The 22,969-nt window shown below is 40.4% G+C and overlaps 1 protein-coding gene across 1 annotated transcript; it reads right to left on the bottom strand.

The window, feature by feature from the left end:
- Window positions 1–18,925: 18,925 nt before the first annotated feature.
- Window positions 18,926–19,951, bottom strand: LOC132114092 (uncharacterized). The gene has a single exon (XM_059522235.1). The coding sequence runs from the start codon at window positions 19,949–19,951 to the stop codon at window positions 18,926–18,928; it is 1,026 nt and encodes a 341-aa protein (XP_059378218.1).
- Window positions 19,952–22,969: the final 3,018 nt, after the last annotated feature.

Here is a 22,969-nt window from a genome sequence, read left to right as displayed (position 1 = left end):
AGAGACCTGAGAGCAGACGCTGTAGCGGAGGATAAAATTTATACAGAAAATAAAATGCTATTACTTGCCCTGTTATGGGGATGGGGGGTCGGTTGGGGTGCTTCCTTTCGTGTTCTTCCACGAGTCCCAAATTAGGATTAATTTGTCTGCATGAAAGATGGCTGAGTGTTGTTTTGTTGATATGAATCTCCATAATGAATAAAAAAGTCTATGCACCATTAGCAGACTGATATCTCTTTTTATTTAAATCATTAAAATGGGTTGGAGGGAGATTACTTTTTGAAGCTAATGTGTTTTTCTGTCACAAGACTTTTCTCTGCCTGTTATTGCACATGGCAATAAAGAGAGTTTTTAGCTGTGAGCACATCAAGACCTTAAGTGCGACTGTTGGCTTCATAATAGTGCTATAGCATTTCTGAATGCAATGATAGTGTTTGTATTCTTTGTGCAATGTGCTAAGGTTCACTTCCCTCAGAAATAGTCAACCATGATCACTTGAAAACATCAGAGATGAACAAAAGATGCCAAAAGTGATCTTCATATATTCTATCTATCCATCCATCTATCTTTCTATCAATCTATTCTTCATGCACAGAAAGCTACACATCCTTGTCTGCCTATCTGGTAATTATCTAAATACAATCTTAAATTTAATATAATCTTTAAATCAACCCCAACTCCAACCAATGCCTCTTATTTTTGTCTTAGTCTTGTCTCTCTTTCAAAATCTAATCTTGGAGGAATTCAACAGTAAAATACCTGCTTATCAACGTTAGTTTATTTGGATCTCAGGACAGATCTGATATTTAATATGTGTGTGTGTGTGTCATGTGTCAAGAAAACAATATCTCCCTTGTCGTCTCTATCCAATCAAATGTGGAAGACTCTCAGGAGTGGAAGAAGTTGTCAGATTAGGCACCAGGTGGTGTTTTCCCGCTCATAGCAACAGAAAGCCTTCAGCTGTTGAGCGCTGAGGTCTCAAAGGAATGAATAGTGAGCATTTGCTCCCCCTTTTTTGTTATAATTGTGCCACTGTAGCAGTCACCCTTCTGCCTCTCTAACCCTTCCTCTTGTCTCCCTGTCACTTATGGTGTGTAATTAGAGAGAGAAGATCTTAGACACCACCTCGACACAAAGCTTGACTGACAGCAGGCCTCTTGAGCTGTATATGTGTTACACTTTCAATAAATATGGTGGAATGTTTATGCACCAAACTAGTGACGACCATTAGTTGGGAAAGTGCACATGTTCCCACATCAAAAAAAAAATTCTGATTGATCTCTCAGTATACACTCATTGGCCAGTTTATTAGGTACACATGGTCAGCAACAATACTCAGGTAGGCTGTGTCATTTAAACAATGCTCAATTGTTACTAAGGGGCCCAAACTGTGCCATGAAAATATCCCCCACACCATTACACCACCAGTAGCAGTCTGAACTGTTGAGACAAGGCAGGATTGATCCATGCCTTCATGCCAAATTCTGACCGTACCAATTAAATGTTGCAACAGAAATTGAGACTCAATGGCAACTTTTTCCAGTCTTCTATTGTCGTATTTTGATAAGTCTGTGCGAATTGTAGCCTCTGTTTCCTGTTCTTAGCTGACAGGAGTGGCACCCGGTGTGGTCTTCTGCTGCTGTAGGCCATCTGCTTCAGGGTTCAACGTGTTCTGCGTTCAGAGATGGTATTCTGCATACCTTGGTTGTAATGGATGGTTATATGAGTTACTGTTGCCTTTCTATCATCTCTAACCAGTCTGCCCATTCTCCGCTGACAGCAACAAGGCATTTTCATCCACAACTTCCGCTCACTGGATCTAAATCACTGGACAGACTAAATCCAGAAGAACTGTGGCAATGTCTCCAAAACGCTTTAAGAAACCTGCAAAGCTACAGTACTGTGCAAAGTTTTAGGCACTTGTGTAAAAATGCTGTAAAGTGAGGATGTTATCAAAATAATGCCATAAATAGATTGTATTAATTAACTTCTATTAACTAAACTAAATTAAATCAACATTTGGTGTGTCCACACTATGCATTAAAAAATGATTTTGTCCTAGGTGCACTTGCGCATTGTTTAGAGGTAGGTTTGCAGGTAAGTTTCTTGAAGTTTCTTTTGAAGAGACATTGCCACAGTTCTTCCTGGATATAGTCTGCCTCAGTTTGTTCTGTTTCTTCATGTTATTCCAGACAGACTGATGATGGTGAGATCAGATCTCTGTGTGGAGCACTCCTTGTGCAAACAAACATCTCACTGGATTATTGAAATTAATGGCAAAAATAATGTTTGGAAATGTAAACTGATATTTACTACTGACACACTACAAAAAGACTTCACTACGAAAGAAATATCTGACTTAAAACCGTTTTTTTTTTTTTTTTTGAAAATATTAGTGGCCTAAGACTTTTGCACAGTACTGTATATATATATAGCAGAGACAGAAAGCAAAGAGTGATTGAGAGGAACTGTGAGAGGAATGCAGGAACAGTGAGCAGAATCATGTTCCTACTCATGGATACAGCAGGATTAAGGTGACTGGATGCACAAGTAGCTGTCTCTGGCTAGGTGGTTGATTTTGTTTAGGACAGCAGTCATACATGGTTCATAACGTTTCATCGGCCCTGTAGTGATTAAGTTCGTCTTCGTTTTCAAATCTCACAGTTTTTAACATTTTTATTATTTTAACATTTAATATATATTTGGAATTCACTATTAGGCAAGTATCACTACTACAATTTGTCATTTTGTATTAAACTTTGACATGATTGTGGTAAACAACCGCATAGCAAAATGGGTCAGCACCATATGCATGGGCATGGGCAAACACCACTCACATTATGTTCAGAATAATACAAATCTTGTTTAATGCATAATCTCTGAAATATTAATAAATCATACCTGCAAACTAGACAGGTGAAAATGTTTATCTTGAAAAAAAAAATGCTTGTAATCAGCAGTTTTAATATCAGAATATAACTACATGTTGTTTAGGTAGCAACATTGTTTAGAAACAACTACTTAAACTTAAACTTAAAATAACCATAAAAAACTATGGTTTAAACAACTTTACAATTCAAATATTACGTTTTGACAAAAAAAAGTGGGGGGGTAGCTTTATGAGATAAAGCCTTATATTTCTGCCTAATAAATTAATAGGTATGTTATGGATAACAAAATACAGATGGCCTGAAAAATATAAAAGAAATTGCTAGTACATTTCACAAACAATTACAATGTGTGAGTGTGTGTTAAGTAACATGTGGCCAAGTATGGTAAACCATGCTCAGAATTTGTGCTCTGCATTTAACCCATCCAAGTGCACACATAAATTGTAAACACACACCCGGAGCAGTGGGCAGCCATACTGCTGCAGCACCCGGAGATCAGCCGGGGGTTTGGTGCCTTTCTGTGCTGCTCATTCACTCCCCTGATGACAATTCCTGCTAGACCTGAGACCTGAACCTGCAAGTCCAACTCTCCAACCATTAGGCCATGCCTTCCCCAGCGTGAAAAAAAACCACTCAATCATTCTCTATTTTCTCTGTATTGTGTCCACAGCATCTTCAATCAAAAGGCAGAAAAGCCCCCTATTCCCTTCTTGAGTCCCATCAGCACAAAGCATGCATATGGAGGCCAAAAAGGTGTCACGTTTAGTGCCCCTCTAAAATCTTTATTCTGCACCTTTGTCATTCCTGTCTTGAACCTCCCAGACACAAAAGTGGGGGTGGGGGGATACCCGGCTTTAGGTATTTTTCCTGGATTCTACATCCCAGGGGAGGAGAGGATGGAATGCCTGGAAGAAAGAAATTGCATGTCCGTAGTGAACAGAAGACATTGTGGGACTAGATAGGAGGACAAAGAGGTTTGAGATAATGAATTATATTAAATGGGGAAAGTTGAGTTATGAAAAAAGTTACACAAAGGCAAAGAGAAAACAACAGCAGTACAAAAGGGCTGGTGAAAAAATTGGCACCCTGATCTATTTTGTAGCTTCAGTGAAGCAATTATAGCCATTGTACACATTGAATGGTGCTATGAATACATATTATGAGTGCAATGAAAATGTTTTACTAATCCTCAATTATCTTTTTTTTATAATTACTTTTTTTTTCTCTCTCTGTACATAATGCCTAAGAGGAGATATGTCACACTTAAACACACACATTCTAAAGGTCATAGCAGTTTTCCCATCAGCGAGTGTGAAGCATTAGTCCAACACCTATGGACAATAACCGTTTTCCATCTTCATTCCCCCTCAGGTGCATTCAGATGCTCTCTTACAGAGGTCTCCAAAGCATCTCACAGTGCATTAAAACACACAACGCAGGTGGATGTGGATGCCTCGTGTTACACTCAATACACAGGCCAATCTTATGATACTCAGGCTCATTTGCATGAAGAGCAAGGGTTTGTGGGTGCCATTAGTTAGATTGATGATGTTGTGTTGTCTAAAACAGATGTGGTTGACTTGCCTTTGACCTTATTTAAAAGACAACAAGGTTTGAATAATCACAAGCTCTGCCATTTATCCCAAAAGGCAGATTAGGAAGTACTTTAGAAGTTTTTTTTATTATTCAGTTGTCATTGGGATGGAGCTCTGTGCCGTACCCATTGTTTGTACAGGTTATAAATGTTATCTTGATGTACTGTGACAGGTTTGTTAGCGCGAACAACAGACGAGAGTCAATAAAAGCTGACCTCTGACCCGCTGGGAGGTACCCAAGGTACCCAAATGACTTCCAAGAGAGTTCTGAAAGAGTTTTTGAAGCATTTCCATTGTTTCACTCAGGATATCATAATTATGAGTCACCATGGACACAAGTTATCATGTTTATTATATTTCCTTTTTTGAGAACTGTAATTAATTGTATGGTTTGAATTCTGTTGCTCTAAAAATAGTTTATACAAGCTATAGGTTTGTTCTCAAATCGTAGAAAAATTTTAGACACCGCCAAGGTTAGTTCAAGTTAGTTTGCACCAATCCTGGGTTTTAGGAACCATGTAAGTGGCTTGGCTTTTAGCAGCATTCATTGCCATACTAACTTACACTCCACGGCTAACCTGCTCTGGGGCAGGTAATGTTCTGGGTTAGAGATCTCAAACTGAAGTTGGACCAATCAGATGTGAGAGAAGTGACACAAAGTCTCTCCCCCAAGTTTATCTTGCTCCAAATTAAAGGTCAATAATGCTAAAAAAAAATAGATTTATATAATTATTATAATTCATATTATTATTTATCTATTACACACAAGCAATTTTAGTTTAATAGTTATTATAAATCATTTATTTTAAATAAATATTTATGTATACAGATCATGTAATATAAATGAGCTGTAGTATCAATAGATTGCTCTATTTAAAAAATAAAAAGTCTCTATCACTATATATTTTCAAAAGTATAACTAACCAAGTTTCACTTGTAATAATGACGTTTAAATTTGTCATATTCTTAAATCTCCTAACCTTTAGCAAAACCTTTAACCTTTAGTTTTGAAACTTGCTGGGTCTCTCGCGAGAAGTAAATCAAACTTGCTTTGTGTTGCAAGGCTCGTGATTGGCTGTTCGCCAGTGATGTCACACATTCATATGCATGCGCTCCACAAACTCAGGATCAAAGCCTGAGTTGACAAAGAAAGTAGATGATCAGCATCATGGTACCAACAAAGCCGGATTGGAGAGGTTTGGTTTTGTCAACTCAAAACTAATCCTGTAACTCTGAATTTGTTCAGCTATCATCATGGTACAGACCCCAGGAGAGTGGGGAGCCAACAATTCCTTCCACTGTATGGTTTAAGTAGTGCAGCAATCCTTCCCATCACCAACCAGCTCAGGCCTCCTAATCAGCTCCACCTGTAATCAGTTAGAGTAAAGAGGGAGAGACAGAAAACACAGGGGAAGACCTAAGCATGCGCACACAAACGAATGATATACGGATATCCCTAGCAACACACAAATTTATTCGTAACATTTGTGACTTTGACCATGAAGGAACCACTTAGAAAACAAAAATATATATATACAATATACATATGAGGTTAAATATGATTATTCTCTCTCTCTCTCTCTCTCTCTCTCTCTCTCTCTCTCTCTCTCTATATATATATATATATATATATATATATATATATATATATATATAATAATAAAATCATCATCATGTTAAACATGAAGGGAAGACATTCATCGTTTACACAACAACGCTAAACGTATGAACGTATGAAGTGTTTTGAATGAGGTGATTTTGGCCAAAAATGTCATGTTTGTCCACACAAAAATGTGGAATCGGAGGCAGCGTTTCGGGGGCAGGGACTGATGTTATTCCTGTTATCATGCCTACCCAAAAAGCTCGAGATGAGATTGAGGGTCTTCCTGAGGTAGTCTATCTGCTATCGAAAATACTCAAGTAATGAAGTGCAAACAACCACGGTGAGAATTTCTGATTTCAGAAATATTGATATAAATGGAGAAATTGCTGATTCACTGAATGTTGAAAACATTTATGTCCATGGTTTGCACACTGTATTTGGTACAAGCTGTATTCTGTGTAGAGTTTGTATTGCAGAGTGTGTGGTGGAGAAACATGGAGTTGACATGCAATAAAGAATGTACTGTATGGATGCATGGATGAAACATTTGTCAAATGAGACTATATCTATGCATGATTTAGATTTATGCTCACAGGGAGATTCTCTGTGTAGTGGTAAGGTGATAATTCCTCATTGTATACTTTAGAATAGATTCATGCTTTTCTAGATTATACATTTGAAAAGCAAGTGAATTTGAATTTTATGAACTTTGAGATCTTAAGAAAAAAGAAAAGGTTTAATTTAAAGAAAAATGTAATTGCAATTAGAAAGTATAGAAAAGTAGAAAAAAGGAGAACGTTACAATTTTGACCTAGCTGACCTATTTCATATATCACGTGGGGTCTCTTTTTGCAATGCTGTTTCTATGTTTTTCTCCTTTCCCTCTTAAAACTGCAGGGGAAAATAATAATAAAAAAAAAAGTTTTATGAGTAGGTTCTCTTAATATAAATGAGGAGAGGGATATGCACAAACATGCATTAGTATTTGAAATTGAGAGCAGAGATATTTATCTTCAAGAAACACATCGTGATGTAGGAAATGAAACTGATTGGGGATTGTGGTGGAAAGGGCAGTATAAATTAAGTCATAAAACGAATTTGAGTGCAGGAGTAGCAATTTTCTTTTCACCTGATTTAAGGGTCAATGTTTTGAGTACAGACGAACCAATAAATTGTCGTCTCTTGGTAGTTAAAGCTGACATTGATGTGGAAATGTATTATTTCATCAATGCGTATGCACTAAATGTATGTTTTGAAAGATTAATGTTTTCTGGTGTGTTAAGTAATGTGTTTAAAACATGCCTTAATGATGGGGATGTTATAGTCGGGGGGGGGGGGGGGGGTGGAACTCTACAGAAAATTTTACAGTTGATCGAAATACAGTTGTATCGAAGAACCACATATACAGTCATCATCTTGTTTATCAAAGTTAATAAGGGCAACTGATTTTTTGCATATGGTTATGGACATATAGGTTAAAGACCCCAATATGAGGCAATATACATGGGTGAAGGTTACTGCTGCTTGCTTGGATAAAATGTGTGTGTCTAAACAGACGAGTAGTCAAATTATTGATTGCTCTATCAATCCAGTGGGTTTTACAGATCATAATCTGGTGTCGGTTGTAATAAGCAAGTACCACAGTTCAAACAAGTCCTCTTTTTGGCATTTTAATATTAGCTTGCTTCAAGATAAAGAATTTTGTAGTTTTATATATATATATATATATATATATATATATATATATATATATAAAGAGTTGACAGCCGTGCTTGCCTGGGCTCACCGAGAAGACCCCTGGAGATGCTCGGTCAGAGTCGTGCTTTCTTTCCTGCAAGGAAAGTTGGAGCGTAGGCTGTCACCCTCCACCTTGAAAGTGTATGTGGCTGCCATTGCAGCCCATCACGATGCAGTGGACGGCCGGTCCCTGGGGAGGCATGACCTGATCATTAGGTTCCTGAGGGGTGCCAGAAGGTTACATCCTCCTAGGACACCCCTGATTCCCTCCTGGGACCTCTCTATTGTCCTGGCGGGACTTCAGAGGGGTCCCTTTGAGCCACTGGATTCAGTCGAGCTTAAGTTCCTGTCTCTCAAGACAGCGCTCCTGATCGCGCTCACTTCCATCAAGAGGGTCGGGGACCTCCAAGCATTTTCGGTAAGTGAAGAGTGCCTTGTGTTCGGGCCGGCCTACTCTCACGTTGTCCTGAGACCCTGGCCTGGATACGTGCCCAAGGTTCCCACCACTCCCTTCCGAGACCAGGTGGTGAACCTGCAAGCGCTGCCCCTGGAGGAGGCAGATCCAGCCTTGGCGTCGCTGTGTCCCGTAAGAGCGCTTCGCATATACGTGGACCACACCCAGAGCTTTAGAAGCTCTTAGCAGCTCCTGGTCTGCTTTGGAGGTCAGCGGAAGGGGAAGGCTATCTCTAAGCAGAGGTTGGCCCACTGGATAGTGGATGCCATCGCCTTGGCTTACCATTCCCAAGGTGAGCCGTGCCCCCTAGGGGTGAGGGCCCACTCCACGCGGATTGTGGCCTCCTCCTATGCGCTGGCGCACGGCGCCTCTCTGGCAGACATCTGTCGAGCTGCGGGCTGGGTGACACCTAACACCTTTGCGAGGTTTTACAACCTCCGTGTAGAGCCAGTTTCTTCCCGTGTGTTGGGTAACAGGTAATTGGCGGGAAGGGCTGGCTCGGTGCCAAGCTTGCTGCGCCATTCCCCCCAACACGGGGATGTGAGCGCCTTTCTTCTCCCAGTAGATTTCTCCGGTTGGCGTACCCTGGTTGAGCATCCTCCAGCACCCTCGGCAGTCAGACTTGGCGGAGCAGTCTGTCGCCAGGCCCAGTACTGGCGTTAGCATGCCCGGAGTTCCGGTCAGCCCCTGTACTGGGCTAGGTGTTCATATGGCTTGGTTCCCTACGGGTAATCCCATATGTGTTTTCTTCCACGGTAAGGTTTCCCTCTTGGCAAACCCGTGTCTTCCCTTGACAGACCCGTTCTGTCAGTCTCTTCTGGCAGCCATTCCATCCCTACTCCAAGGTAGGACCTGCCTCAGAGACCCCTTCCATATGTAGTACTGCCCCCTGGGTCAGTCCATATCGGTATATCCACATGTCACCTCCCTACGGGTAGGATGTGGTCTCTGTAGCGACCTTTTCCTAAGGCTCGCTTCCCCATTGTCTTGCCAGCTGAAAGAACAAATAGGGAAGATTTGAAGCAATCTTTCTCTGAAGGTTGAAATCCCTTCCATTAACTTTATGTGGGCGGAACAGCAGCGTGGCCTTCTCCAGCAGCGATGTACTCACCCTTTAGCCCCTTTGGTACCAAGGTCAGTGAATTTGCGCTGGGGCTTTGGGAAGGTTACGACCTTAAGCGTAGCTTTTGTGGCACGCCAGGGCTTGTCGACAATTGCAGAGCCACAGGGTTGTGACGATGTTCAGGTTGTGCTGTTTTCGGACCCCATATGTCGTTCGACATAACTCGTAGTGACCGACAGATAGGGAACGTCTCGGTTACATACGTAACCCTCATTCCCTGATGGAGGGAACGGAGACGTTATGTCCCCATACCACAACCTTGAACCGGTCGCTGTTGCCGGGACACGTTCTCGGCTCCTCAGCGTAAACCCTAATGAGAGAATGCACCTGTCGCCCTATTTATACCCGTTGGCACGGGGAGTGGCTCAGGTATGTTAAATCCACTAGCCAATTTTCATTGGTGTTTTCTCTTAAACTCAGAGATGATTGGCCTCCCGAGTGAGACTCCATATGTCGTTCAACATAACGTCTCCGTTCCCTCCATCAGGGAACGAGGGTTACGTACGTAACCGAGACGTTTTTTTTTTTACCCACTCATTTCTTCAAGATTTTTATCATCTGCGTGTTTATGTGTTTATGCTCACGGCTGGTGGCTGATGGATATACGAAGTTGGGTCATGTACTGAGTAGCAGCGTGGAAGTTATAAGCCAAAGAATCGAAGTGAAATCTGCAAGAATGATACAGCAGCTTGTTGCAGAAGTACATAGGAAGTTAAGAAAGGAGATCGTGTGGACAATACAGAGATGATTCACGAGTGGAAAGAAGGGTTTTATGTTTTTTCCTTAACTCATTGTTAGAGCTGCTGTGGAGAATTGGGAAGATGATCATTGTTTATTGACATTTAAAACCCCAGTTTTAGATTGTTTTGAGTCAGCTGGGAAGAATGCCATATACTTGACTTGTGTGAAAGTATTAAAAGCCAGGTTGTTGACTGGTGTTTCTTTGACAAAATAGAGAAACTTTTTTTGGCCTTGAATCTTCCCCTATAGGCTGCTGGTGCACTCTGTACAAATGCCCAATCAGTAAGCGGACAGGTGACGTGCAGTGAAGAATTGTACATGGAGCAGTAGCTACAAACAGACATGTGGTGCATCTTAATCGTAGAGTTGGGGCAGGTTGTCCTTTTTGTTTGGAGGCAGAATCTTTGTTACATTTATTTGTCCAGTGCTCATGATTATGGGATCTGTTTTCCCTTTTAAGTAATTGGTTTTCATCTTTGGGGGAGGTATTTTCTTGTGAATTGTTTATTTATGGGCCTAGGTATTCTGTTCAAAGGAAAAGGACTTTGGTTTTAATTTTAATATTAATATATATATATACATATATATATATATATATATATATATATATATATATATATATATATATATATATATATATATATATATATATATATATATATATATAGTACAGACCAAAAGTTTGGAAACATTACTATTTTTAATGTTTTTGAAAGAAGTTTCTTCTGCTCATCAAGCCTGCATTTATTTGATCAAAACTAAAATTTGATCAAAAAATAAATTATTATACTTTTTTTTATATATTATTATACTTTAAATTATCATTTATTTCTGTGATGCAAAGCTGAATTTTTAGGATCATTATCACATGATCCTTTAGAAATCATTCTAATATGATGATTCATTATCCAAGTTGGAAACAGTTCTGCTGCTTAATATTTTTTCAGAACATGTGATACTTTTTTACGATACTTTGATGAAGAAGAAAAAAAAAAAAAGAAGCTATGTTTTTAGAATATAAATATTTTGTAAAAACAATATACACTACTGGTCAGTAATTTGGGGTCAGTATTGTTTTTTCTTTCTTCTTTTTAAATAAAATCAATACTTTTATTCAGCAAGGATGTGTTAAATTGATAAAAAGTGATAGTAAAGAAAATATATTATTAGAATATATATTATTAGAAATTTTTATTTTTATTTTGGATAAATGCAGTTCTTTTTAACCTTTTATTCATCAAATATATTAGACAGCAGAACTGTTTCCAACACTCATAATAAATCAGAATATTAGAATGATTTCTAAATGATCATGTGATAGACTGGATGTTACATGTGACACTGAAGGCTGGAGTAATGATGCTGAAAATTCAGCTTTGCATCACAGGAATAAATTATTTTTTTAAAGTATATTCAAATAAAAAACTATTATTTGAAGTTTTAATAATATTTCACAATATTACAGTTTTTTCTGTATTTTTGATCAAATAAATGCAGGCTTGATGAGCAGAAGAAACTTCTTTCAAAAACATTAAAAATAGCAATGTTTCCAAACTTTTGGTCTGTACTGTATATATATATATATATATATATATATATATATTAAATGAAATAAATTTTTTTTTTTTTTTTTTTTTTTTTATCTGACACTGCAAAATTAGTAATTTGGAAAACAAGGAAAAAAAAACTCATAGGGCAGGATGCAATAAGTGTGGTCCCTATGTTTTTAGGGCTTGTGACAACTAGACTAAAAGTAAAGTTTGCTTAGCCTACTACAAATTGGTGTACTGTTTACCAAAAGTTTATACTGTAGAAATCTGGGGTGTTAATGAAGTATTGTGTACTCTATATGAAAACAATGAAATGATGTTGACTTTTTAAACGTGTATGTGAAAAAGAATGAAATGAATGTGTGTTTCTGAATGAAGTGTGGATAATTGTGTATTTTAAGAGAAAATTGTTATAAGATACATTTAAAAATAAGAAATTCACTCTCAGCACAAACGAATTGGGTAACACTTTACAGGATTCAATTAATGTTAATTCCAACATTTAACTATATATATATTTTTTAAATGGAAAGCTGTATCTGCTAAGATTATTTAATGCACTTTGAACTAAAAAGAACAAACAATAACCAATTGCATTTTATTAATTACCATTAACAAAGATTAATAAGTGCTGTAAAGATATATTGTTTATTGTTAGTTCATGTTGGCTAACGCATTAACTAAGGTTAACAAATGGGACCTTATTGTGGTTACCAATATTGGTTAATGGGACTGCAAGCACCACTCACATTTTATAGGAACTTTAAAAATCACGTTTTGATCGGATGAAAGAACTTACATAATCATGTTAATATATTGTTCTCACTGCTGTCACGATCTTTAGCTGGATCCTGGTATGGCAAAATCTTCTCTAACATGGAGTCAAAAGGAATGCGGCTCCATTTGCAGCTTTTATTTATCACGGTCAGAAACAGACAAGATCAATCACCAGTATCAGGGATGACACATAAAATCCAGAGACATAGACATATTCCAGGCAGAGATCGGGCAGGCAGCAATCAGCATAACAGAGTCAAAACAAGAGCAATGGCCAAAGGGGCAGGTGGCATAGAATCACAATCCAGGTGGTACAAACAATCCAAGATAATACACGGCAGGAACAAATAAAAGGACACCACTCAGAAATGTCAGACTGGGCTAAACATTCAATCACCAGCCATGTTAGCATGTGTGTGTGCTGTTCTTATAGTGTGAGACTGATGAGGTGATGAGAGACAGTTGACTGGCATTGATGATGAGTCCGGGCATAGGATTATGGGAAATGGAGTCCAGGGTGAAATGGCAAGAGTCTGGAATGAAGTGCCCTCTAATGAAGCTCACAGGCACTCCAGCTAGAGATCGTGACAGCCTGGTGGGTTGTCTCGACCGCACGGCTGTGGTGGTCTTCTGCGCCGCCCTGGTGGGCTTCTATCTCGACCGCACGGATGTGGTGGTCTTCTGCGCCGCCTGGGTGGGCTTCTGTCTCGACCGCACGTATGTGGTGGTCTTCTGCGCTGCCCTGGTGGGCTTCTGTCTCGACCGCACGGATGTGGTGGTCTTCTGCGCCGCCCTGGTGGACTTCTGTCTCGACAGCACGGATGTGGTGGTCTTCTGCGCCGCCCTGGTGGGCTTCTGTCTTGACCGCATGGCTCCAATTCCACCTAGTCCCACTCTGGATTCCTGCCCTGTCGGTTCGGCCCTGGGCCACTGAACTTTCTGTTCCCTCCTGGACTTGTGTTTTGTTGTTGTTTTGTTTTAGTTTTTTTTTTTTTTTCTGTTTCCCTATATTAGCTGGCCCTCCGTCCGTCCCCCTGGTCGTCCGCCGCTCCACCTCCCTCCTGGTCTGTTCTTGTGTTTGGGTGGAGCATCTGGTAGCTGCTCCGTGGAGGAGGGGGTAATGTCACGGTGTCTGGTCTCTGTTCCCCGGGGTCTCCACTAGTGGTCTCACTTCTCCATAGGCACCTCACCGCAGGCACTACAATTCCCACAAAGCCTTGTCCCTTCATCACAGTAATTGCACTCCTGTTAATTGCACTCAGGTGTCTTCACTTGATAGTCATTACCCTGCCTATATTAACCAGTCTGTTTCTGTTTGTTTTCATGGAGTCCTTTCTTTCCGTCACCCAGTTTCCTCGCCTTCAGAGTTTCAAGTTCCTTTTCCTGTTCCTGTTCCTGTTCCTATCCCTGTTTGTTTGGATTGATTTTTGGTTTTGACCCCCTGCTTGTTGGATCCTGAATTTGGATTACCCATTAAACTCACACTGCATTTGGATTTGCTTAAAGTAACATAAAGTTATGTATGTGTTTGTTATTTGCAATTTTTATCATTAAAACCTACTTCTTTTGGATTTTTCGTCTGGTACCCTTCATTTAAAGACACACACTGTTACAGAAGGACTGACCTAAACCGAAAAATGAAGGCTGAGGAAGCACCGAGGGGTTTGAGGCAGAGTGGTCAGAGGTTGGAGTGATATGTAGAGGATGTCCTTGAGCTCGCCAACCGGGTGGGCTATCACGACTCGTCCCTGGGCACTTGTTTTTTGCTGTCTGCCTTCCCAAACCCTACCACCCCAGTAGCCTCCCGAGCTCAGCTGTCTCCCTCAGCTCGTCAATGCGGCAGCCTGTGGCAGGTCAAGGCTGCCTCGTTCAGCAAAGCCAATGCCACAATCCCCACTTTCGCCGCACCGAAGACACGAACGCCGGTGACTATTATGGCAAGCCATATTTATATTAAACAACCCTCTCCCCCAGAGCAGCCTCCATCGCCAGCCCCCAGCTATAATATCATAGACATGGCATTACCCCCAAGTTTCTCCGCACCCATCCTCTCCCCAGATTCCCCTCTAGGGTCCTTCCCTTCACCTCCTTCACCTCCTAAGTCTCATGTGTCTCTGCTGGTTCTGCCCAGCCTTAAATCTCCTGCGTCTCTGCTGGTTTCGTCCAGCCTTGAATCTCCTGCGTCTCCGCTGGTTCTGCCCAGTCCCGATCCCCAGTTAAGCCCAGGATGGACTCTCGATCCCCTGTTATGCCCAGAAGAGGCCCCAGATCTCCTGTTTTGCCCAGAAGAGGCGCCTGTTCCAGAGTTAAGCCCAGAAGAGGCTCCCTATCTCCTGTTAAGCCCAAAAGAGGCTCTTGTTCCTGAGTTAAGACCAGAAGAGGCTCCCGATCTCCTGTTATGCCCAGAAGAGGCTCCCGATCTCCTGTTCAGCCCGGAAGAGGCTCCCAATCTCCTGTTCAGCCCAGAAGAGGCTCCCGATCTCCTTTTATGCCCAGAAGAGGCTCCTGTTCCTGAGTTAAGCCCAGAAGAGGCTCCCTATCTCCTGTTAAACCCAGAAGAGGCTCCCTATCTCCTGTTAAGCCCAGAAGAGGCTCCTGGTTCTTGAGTTATGCCCAGAAGTGGCTCCCGATCCCCCATTAAGCCCAGCAGGGGCTCCTGATCCCCCATCAAGCCCAGGGAGGGCCCCTGGACCCCAGAGCTTGCTCCTGTGTCGGCTCCAGCCCCAGAGCTCACTCTTGTGTTGGCTCCAGCCCCAGAGCTCCCTCCTGTGTTGGCTCCAGCCCCAGAGCTCGCTCCTGTGTCGGCTCCAGACCCAGAGTTTGGGGGGGGGGGGGCATAGGGATCCAGCCGTAGAGACTGAGGTGGGGGTTGGGGCTGCAGCCTCGGCGCCAGATTCGCCATGGCCGCCCGGGTCTCCAGATCCGCCATGGTCGCCCGGGTCTCCAGATCCACCTTGGAGGTCCTCCTCAACTCCACCCTGTTCCTGTCCAGCACCGACCTCCATGATGCACACCCCCTCCTCCCCGGTGTTTCGACTCAGGACAAGCCTTCCAGAAGGGGGGAGTAATGTCTCATTCATGGACTTCCATTTTCCTGTTCCTTTTGAGTTTTCTTTATTTGGTCACTTTCCTTTTCTTGTTTAGTTAATTGATTACTCCCCATCTGTTTCTGTTCTTCTGATTACTTTTCTTGCGTTTATAAACCCTGTCTGTGTAGTTCTGTTTTGCTGGTCATTAAAGTAACTTAAAGTTATGTACACTGTAAAAAATTTTCCTGTAAAATAACAGTAAAGAGCTGGCAGCAGAGACGCCAGCAGTATACCGTTATTTTTACGGTATTCATACGTAAAATTATTTTACGGTAGTAGTCTGTAAACCAGAAAAATGGTATATTTCTGTATTTCTATAATTTACAGTAAAGAGCTGGCAGCAAAGACGCCAGCAATATACCGTAATTTTACAGTAGTAGTCTGTAAACCAGAAATACAGTATATTTCTGTAGTCACACTGTTAAATGGTTTCAGTCTAATACAGTAAAACAAATGCATATTTCTGTGATTATTTGGAAATTACAATATTGTTTAGGTTGTTACTTTAACTTTTCACAGTTTACTTTAGACAGGTACAGTAGATAATACAATAACTAAATTTATAAGTTTACTAAAAGTCTTCATTGCAATCAGTATTGATTGCAATAAACTTCATTATTCTCAGGCCTATAGACAGTTGCTTAAGATATACATTATTGTGAATATTGTGCAAAATAAGCAATACAAACTTCACAATCAAATACCTTTATTTCAAAGAGCAATGTTAACAACATGAATACAACAAATGGAAAAGTAGTGTCTGCTTTAGACTATGGCAATAAACTTAAACTCTTAGATTGCTCGTCAGAGACTGCCCCTAACCCTTTACCAAATGGGAAGGGCATGATCTATAGATGACTTTATCTTATTTAAAGGGTTAGTTCACCCAAAAATTCTGTCAGTAATCACTCACCCTCATGTTGTTCCAACCCCGTAAGACTTTCATTCATCTTCAGAACACAAATTAAGATATTTTTGATGATATCTGAGAGCTGGATCACTCCTCCATAGGTTTCTAAGGGATTGAAACTTGCCACCCCAGAAAAGTTATTAAAGACATTGTTAAAATAGTCCAAGTGACTCCAGTGGTTCAACCATATGTTTATAAAGTGACGAGAATACTTTTTGTGCGCAAAAAACAAACAAAAATAATGACTTTATTCAACTATTAATTTTCTTCTGCGTGGGTCTGAGTATATTCATGTAGTGTAACAGCGCAGCGCATCTGTGTTGTACATCACACGCATCACACACATGACCAGCTACGGCCAATAGTGAGCCCACGTGGTGACGTACAACACAGATGCGCTGCGCTGTTACACTACATGAATATACTCAGACCCACGCAGAAGAAAATGAATAGTTGAATAAAGTTATTATTTTTGTTTGTTTTTTTGGGCACAAAAAGTATTCTCGTCACTTGATAAACATATGGTTGAGCCACTGTAGTCACTTGGACTATTTTAACAATGTCTTTAATGACTTTTCTGGGCCGGCAACTTTCAATCCCTTAGGAGCCTTTGGAGGAGTGAGACAGCTCTCAGATTTAATCAAAAATATCTTAATTTGTGTTCCGAAGAAGAACGAAAGCCTTACGGGGTTGGAACAACATGAGGGTGAGTGATTACTGACAGAATTTTCATTTTTGGGTGAACTAACCCTTTAAGACATAAGTTTGAACACTTAACAAATTCTCTTGGAAAACTACACTATTAAGACAACATTAAGACCTTTTTTGATTAAATAAGTAAGAACATTTAGCATACAAGCATCTTTGCCAATGTTTTTGGGGGGAAAAGCCCACAGGCGCATGTTTTTCCTCTTAAAATGCAATGTATTGCCTGTAAAAATATACTTTTATAATAACATTTTGAACATGCAGAATTAGCAACATTTCGAAAACAAACTTGAGAACATTTTGAAAATGTGCATTAAGGCCATTTTGAAACTATTATAGTACAGTAGAACATTTTGACAATATGCATCAATAAAATAAAATAAAAAACATTTAGGGATGAAATTGTAAGGTAGGCATCTGTGCCACTAGACTTGCAGGTTACCTCTTAAAATTGTCCTTTGAGGTAGGCTTATGTTTTTACCTCTGAAAATAGTCCTGTGAGGTAGGCTTGTGTTTTTACGTTTTGGTTCTCGTGGATCCAGGAGAGATGACCATCACTTTGGTAGCTGTTCCTCTCTGCAGCATTATTCCAGTGTTGCCACTGTCAAACAACAGCAAACAATCATAATCATAATAATAAATAAATTATACAATAAGTACAGTATACATTCCAAGCTAATGTTTATGAAGTAATAATACCAGTTCTCTTGTGGCTTAATGTGTCAATGCCAGACTGTCAAAACAAAGAGAGTGAGATTAAAGAGCTCACCGATCTATATGAAGTTCCATTCAAAGTCAAGGAGATTCTTCAGTAGCATGGCGACGTGTGTATTGACTGCAGAAGACTTCTTCTGGACGATCACACCTTTCTTCTTGGAGACAACCTTTCCCCTTTTGGCCTTTGTCCCTCTCTCTGGATTTATACCAATGAAGCGCCTGAAATCAAAATAGTCTAAAATCAGAGTGGGGTTGCAACAACTTACTGTTTTGTGTTACTGTTACTGTGTGTGTGTGTGTGTTTTGTGGCTTGAAATGTACAGTACTAATACCATTTTATGCAAAAATACAAATACAAACACATACACATTAATTTAATTGTATATCCATATAATGATGACAAGGAATGAAGGGGTTTTTACCTCTGAATGAATTCCAGAGTGCAGGCTGCTTCATCTTGATATTGAAGGTTGAATATATAGTAGATTGCAAACACAGCAGCAAGTCCCGTTGCAAATGTTGGTGTGATGCCCTCAGATATTACACGCCCCTCAAAAGTGATCATCCAACCATTAATTGTGACTTGCCCTGTTGCACCTGAAACTTTAAGTCATAACAACATGGGAATGCATGTTACCTTGTGTAAACATTTGTAAACCTAAGATGAATGGTCGATATGATACTGTATATAATGTGTCTATCAAGGAATTTAAATTAAATGTATACCAGACAGTATCAGGCGTGGACTTGCAGGAAGACTGAGAGTTGTCTCAACGTCAGCTGCAGTGGCAGACACCTTTAGGGAACAAATATATTATGCTTACCATAATACGATTTTTAAGAAGAAAAATTGTAAAAAGGTCAATAATTAGTAAACACTAGGTGAGAGTAACCTAGAGGTGAATAAGGTAGGCTTCTGAAGTACAGTCAAACTGCTAAATAGATTTGCCATTCAAAATTGGGTAAAGGGTAACAATTTTATTTGTACAGGTCTTGGCGAGTTCTACTGCAAATGTCTAAAAAGTAGTATTCACCCTTTTGTGGCTAAATAAAAAATAAAACTTACATCTGTAAGGAGGATCAGTCCGGTTAGGTCCTCTCCAAAGTGTGCCATGAGCAATTGAACAACACGAAGTGCCATCTCATTATCTTCACCATTAGAGAGGATATCCTTGACATCTTTGTTGGTAGGTTTTCCCCTGAAGTATTCTGTGATGGCTCTTCCACATTCCTCCATACTGAGTTCCAAGCTACGAAGCACATTGATGTCTGTGAGCAACTCAAAATGTGCGTATATATACCTTGGCATGAAAAGAAAAGGCCATTTGCCTTTCATATCTTCAATGTCAGGTGGTGGAAGTGTATTTATATGGCGACGTTGTAGAGTGAATGTGAGCTCCATTAGATTTTTAACTTCTGCTCTTTCTGCTCCACCTGCACCCTCTTGTCTGTAAATCTCCTCCAGTCTCTGGCGGTGCTGCTCCACAGTGTCATCGGTTTCTTCTGGGGGTAGCTCTGGCTGAAAACGTGTACAACCATATGTGTTAGTTGGACCCCTCTTGCCTGTAGAGGATCGGTGGCATGAGAAGCTTCCGTCACGGTTCACATTCTCAATGCGGTTTTTCAATTGAATCAAAAGTGATGTATAACCTCCACACAGAAGTGACCCATCTGGTGCAATATCAGCAAAACTCTTTGGGTACTGCCTGATGATATTTCGAACCACAGTTAGGCACTGTGCGCGAGTGGGGTTAGCTTCATACCTTCTCATTTCATCCGCGAGTACTCGTACCATTTGGCGTCGCTCAACTGGTTTAGGTCTCTTGCCATCTGCAATAGCAGAACGAATTTCCTGTGGCATTTGTTCCCAAGGGACCTGAAATGTTTCTGGCCATGTTTTCATTATCTGAGATGTGGAAGGTCTGTTGATTTGCTCGCTGTTTCTTCCCTGGCTTGAACATGATGAAATGGTCGATAGCTGTGATGAGCTAGAATTAGGCGGAGTGCATAATGTTGGTGATGAAGACCCAGACACCGACCAATCACTACTCGCCATTGGTGACGAAGTTGGAATGACTTGAAGATCCAATGTAACTGCCTCAGTTTCTAAAAAAACAAACAAACAAAAAAAAGATTAGGGCACATAACTAATAAACTATATCAGAGTCACTACAGACATTTGGCCAAAAGTCTACTTAACTCTCCTTATATTAGGCATATTTAAAAAGTTTAAAGGTGCATTATGTAGTTTTAGAAAAAAGAAATTCCACAACTGAATAAACAAGAGAATATAACAAGAGAATGGCACACTAAATTAACCATACCTAACTTGAATGCATCCAGGAGTTTTCTGCGCTGGATAACAGGTAACAGATCAGCAATGTCTTCCTGTTGTACATATTTTAAGTCTTCTTTTGATTCCAAGCCAGAGCTCTGAAGTTTTGATATTATTTGTAACTGGGTTTCTTTAGACAGATTTGGCAAGGTCTTGCAGATGATCTCTTTGATTTCTTCACTCATGTTCGCCATCATTCTGGACTAGAGGGAAAGAATGGTGAAGAATTATCAGTGGTGTGCCATGGACAGTGTACTCAGGCAAGGGATAGTAATCTAGCAGATTCTCCTGATTAATACAACAGTAGCTTCTCTGCATCAGTGTGAGGCTGTAAACACCCATGTCAGGAATACGCAGGGCACGATACTTTTCAGCAATAAAATATACTGCTGAATCCTTATGAACGAGAACCACTTTGATTTTTCCAGTGACAAGCCCCTCATCATCATCATCATCAATCACAATGAGCATGTTCTTTCTGTATTTTGTCCCCTTCACAGTCACTTCATTGGCTATCAGAGTGTTTGTGGAGTCAAAATTGTGATGTGCAACTGCTTCTATGATTACATCATTGTAGTCATCTGAGAAAAACTGTGTGCCCCTCTCCACTGAAACACCTGGAGGGAAGAATGTACCAGCACTCAGAAAGGCCTGCAGAAGCTGATGTCTCTCTGCAAGGGTAGAACATGGATTCTTAAAGTTGCGCAATTTTCTCAAACACTGCTTAAAATATGCGTGTTTGCTCTCGAATCTTAAAGTCCATAGGCGAATAAGTGGCCCAAACTGGATAATAAGCTCAGGATAATGACTGACATAATGATGTTTGGGCTTCAGTGGGTTGTCAGGAAAGGTTTGTATTCGGCAATGCAAATATTCATCAATCAGAACTCTTAGGTAGGCTATCTGACCAATTGAAATTGCAGGTGCACAAATGAGGTCCACAACTTCTCTAAGTTGCAAAACCAACTGCCATACTTTGTTGTCACCTGGATTTTTTATTTTGTCTCCAATCAAAACGGGCAACATTCTCAGCAAACACCAATTCTGCACAGCATGTCCCCCAAGTTTTCCACCCTCTGGATTAACCTCACACGGTTTGTCATTAGCATCCCTACAGAGATACTTGAACTGATTTATTCGTCGATTCAACTCAATATAGCTAAACATTTTATCCACCTTAACAAGATGGTTAATGTACAGTGCCAGATCAGAGGATACAATACCTTCAAAAAGATCATGGCCAAGACATGGAGGCAACCCAGGCTGACATACATGGAAGTATTTGAGCGTATTAAACACAGAGTCAAATTTAACACCTCCACTAGATGTAGACTGTCCTTCACTGCTCTGAACATGACCACTGTATGACTGCACTGTGCGTTTTGTGCCCTGGATAAGAGGATCTGCATGGAATGCTTCTCTGCTGATATCACAATATCTGCAGAAGTGTGAACTCCTGCTGAAGTTCTCCACAAACCCTCCTATGTTATGTGAGCCTAGGTTGTCACCTGCAATGGCACACAAAGTTCCCTTGTAGACCTTTCCATCAGACAGGGTAATACCATTGAGCTCAAGATCTTTAAGATCATTGACGAGTGTGCCCATAACCAAGTCTTGACCAAAATACTTAAAATCGTTTTCTTTACAGAGAAGAACAAGTTGCATTTGATCAGTGCTGGATCTGTTGTGTGGCATTAAATCTGCAAGAGTTAGATACACTGCAAGTATCTTGTGTTTTTTCTTTCCAGATCCCAGTGGGTTTACCACTTCAAATGCATCCTGATACAGGATCAAGCTCAGTGATGAGCTCTCCGTTTGGAAGAGAACATTCTCAGCCATATTTTTGCCATCCCACACATCCTTAAGAATATCTTTAGAACCAATACTGGAGTGTACTTGCTTATATTGTTCCTGCACTGACTGGCAATGGAATAGAGAACCAATTGTCTGTTTAATAGGAACATACTGAGCAAAACACTCTTTGCCTGCCTCATTCTGACCTAGACAGATCTGAACTGGCTCAACATAGTTGAAGCTGTTCTTGAAAACTGTTTTTCTTTTCTGATCAGTTTTCAGTGGCTGAGTGTTGCAGGTCCTAAAGAGATCCTCAGTTTTCATGACATCAATCACATTGTTTGTGTCAGGTTCAGAAATCCCAAGTGTAATCAACTTCTCTTTTAGTTTGAACAGCAAATGTGACTGGCTTATATCATGTATTTCCTGAAAATCTTCAATAATTGTTTGGATGACAGAGGATGGGAGCAAACACTTGGCTTGCAATTTCAAATAAAAAAGGGCTAAATTTTTAAAGAACTGTGATTCATCAGCAATCTCTGGGTAAATCTCTTGTTCATCACCTGCATCACTGGGAGGATCAATCTGCATATCAGACTGATCTTGTTCACTCTCATGGGAAACGCCAGGATTTACAACGGACTCAGCCAAATTTTCCTCAGCACCATTTTTATGTTTCCGACTCATGTGTGATGTGAATGTTGATAAAACTGTAAAGCTCTTGCTACAGTGTTTATAAGGACAAGCGACTGTTTTCCCCTCTCTAATGTGTGTTTTCAAATGAGAGTAAAATAACGTCAAAGTCTCACACTTTGCACTGCAGATATCAACATGACATGTTAGTTCAACACCAGACAAAGTAGGCCTAACTACACGTTTGTTATGTCTGTAAGTGTGACACTTAAAAGTTGAAAAGTTTTGAAAAGTCTGACTGCAATCTGGCAA

This window comes from Carassius carassius, chromosome 33 (assembly GCF_963082965.1).
Source record: "Carassius carassius chromosome 33, fCarCar2.1, whole genome shotgun sequence".
NCBI lineage: Eukaryota > Metazoa > Chordata > Actinopteri > Cypriniformes > Cyprinidae > Carassius > Carassius carassius.
This window is presented reverse-complemented; position numbering and strand designations above follow the sequence as displayed.

Bases quoted from the DNA above. Each gene is read 5' to 3' on its own strand.
- LOC132114092 (XM_059522235.1), bottom strand. From the start codon at position 19,951: ATGGCGAGTAGTGATTGGTCGGTGTCTGGGTCTTCATCACCAACATTA.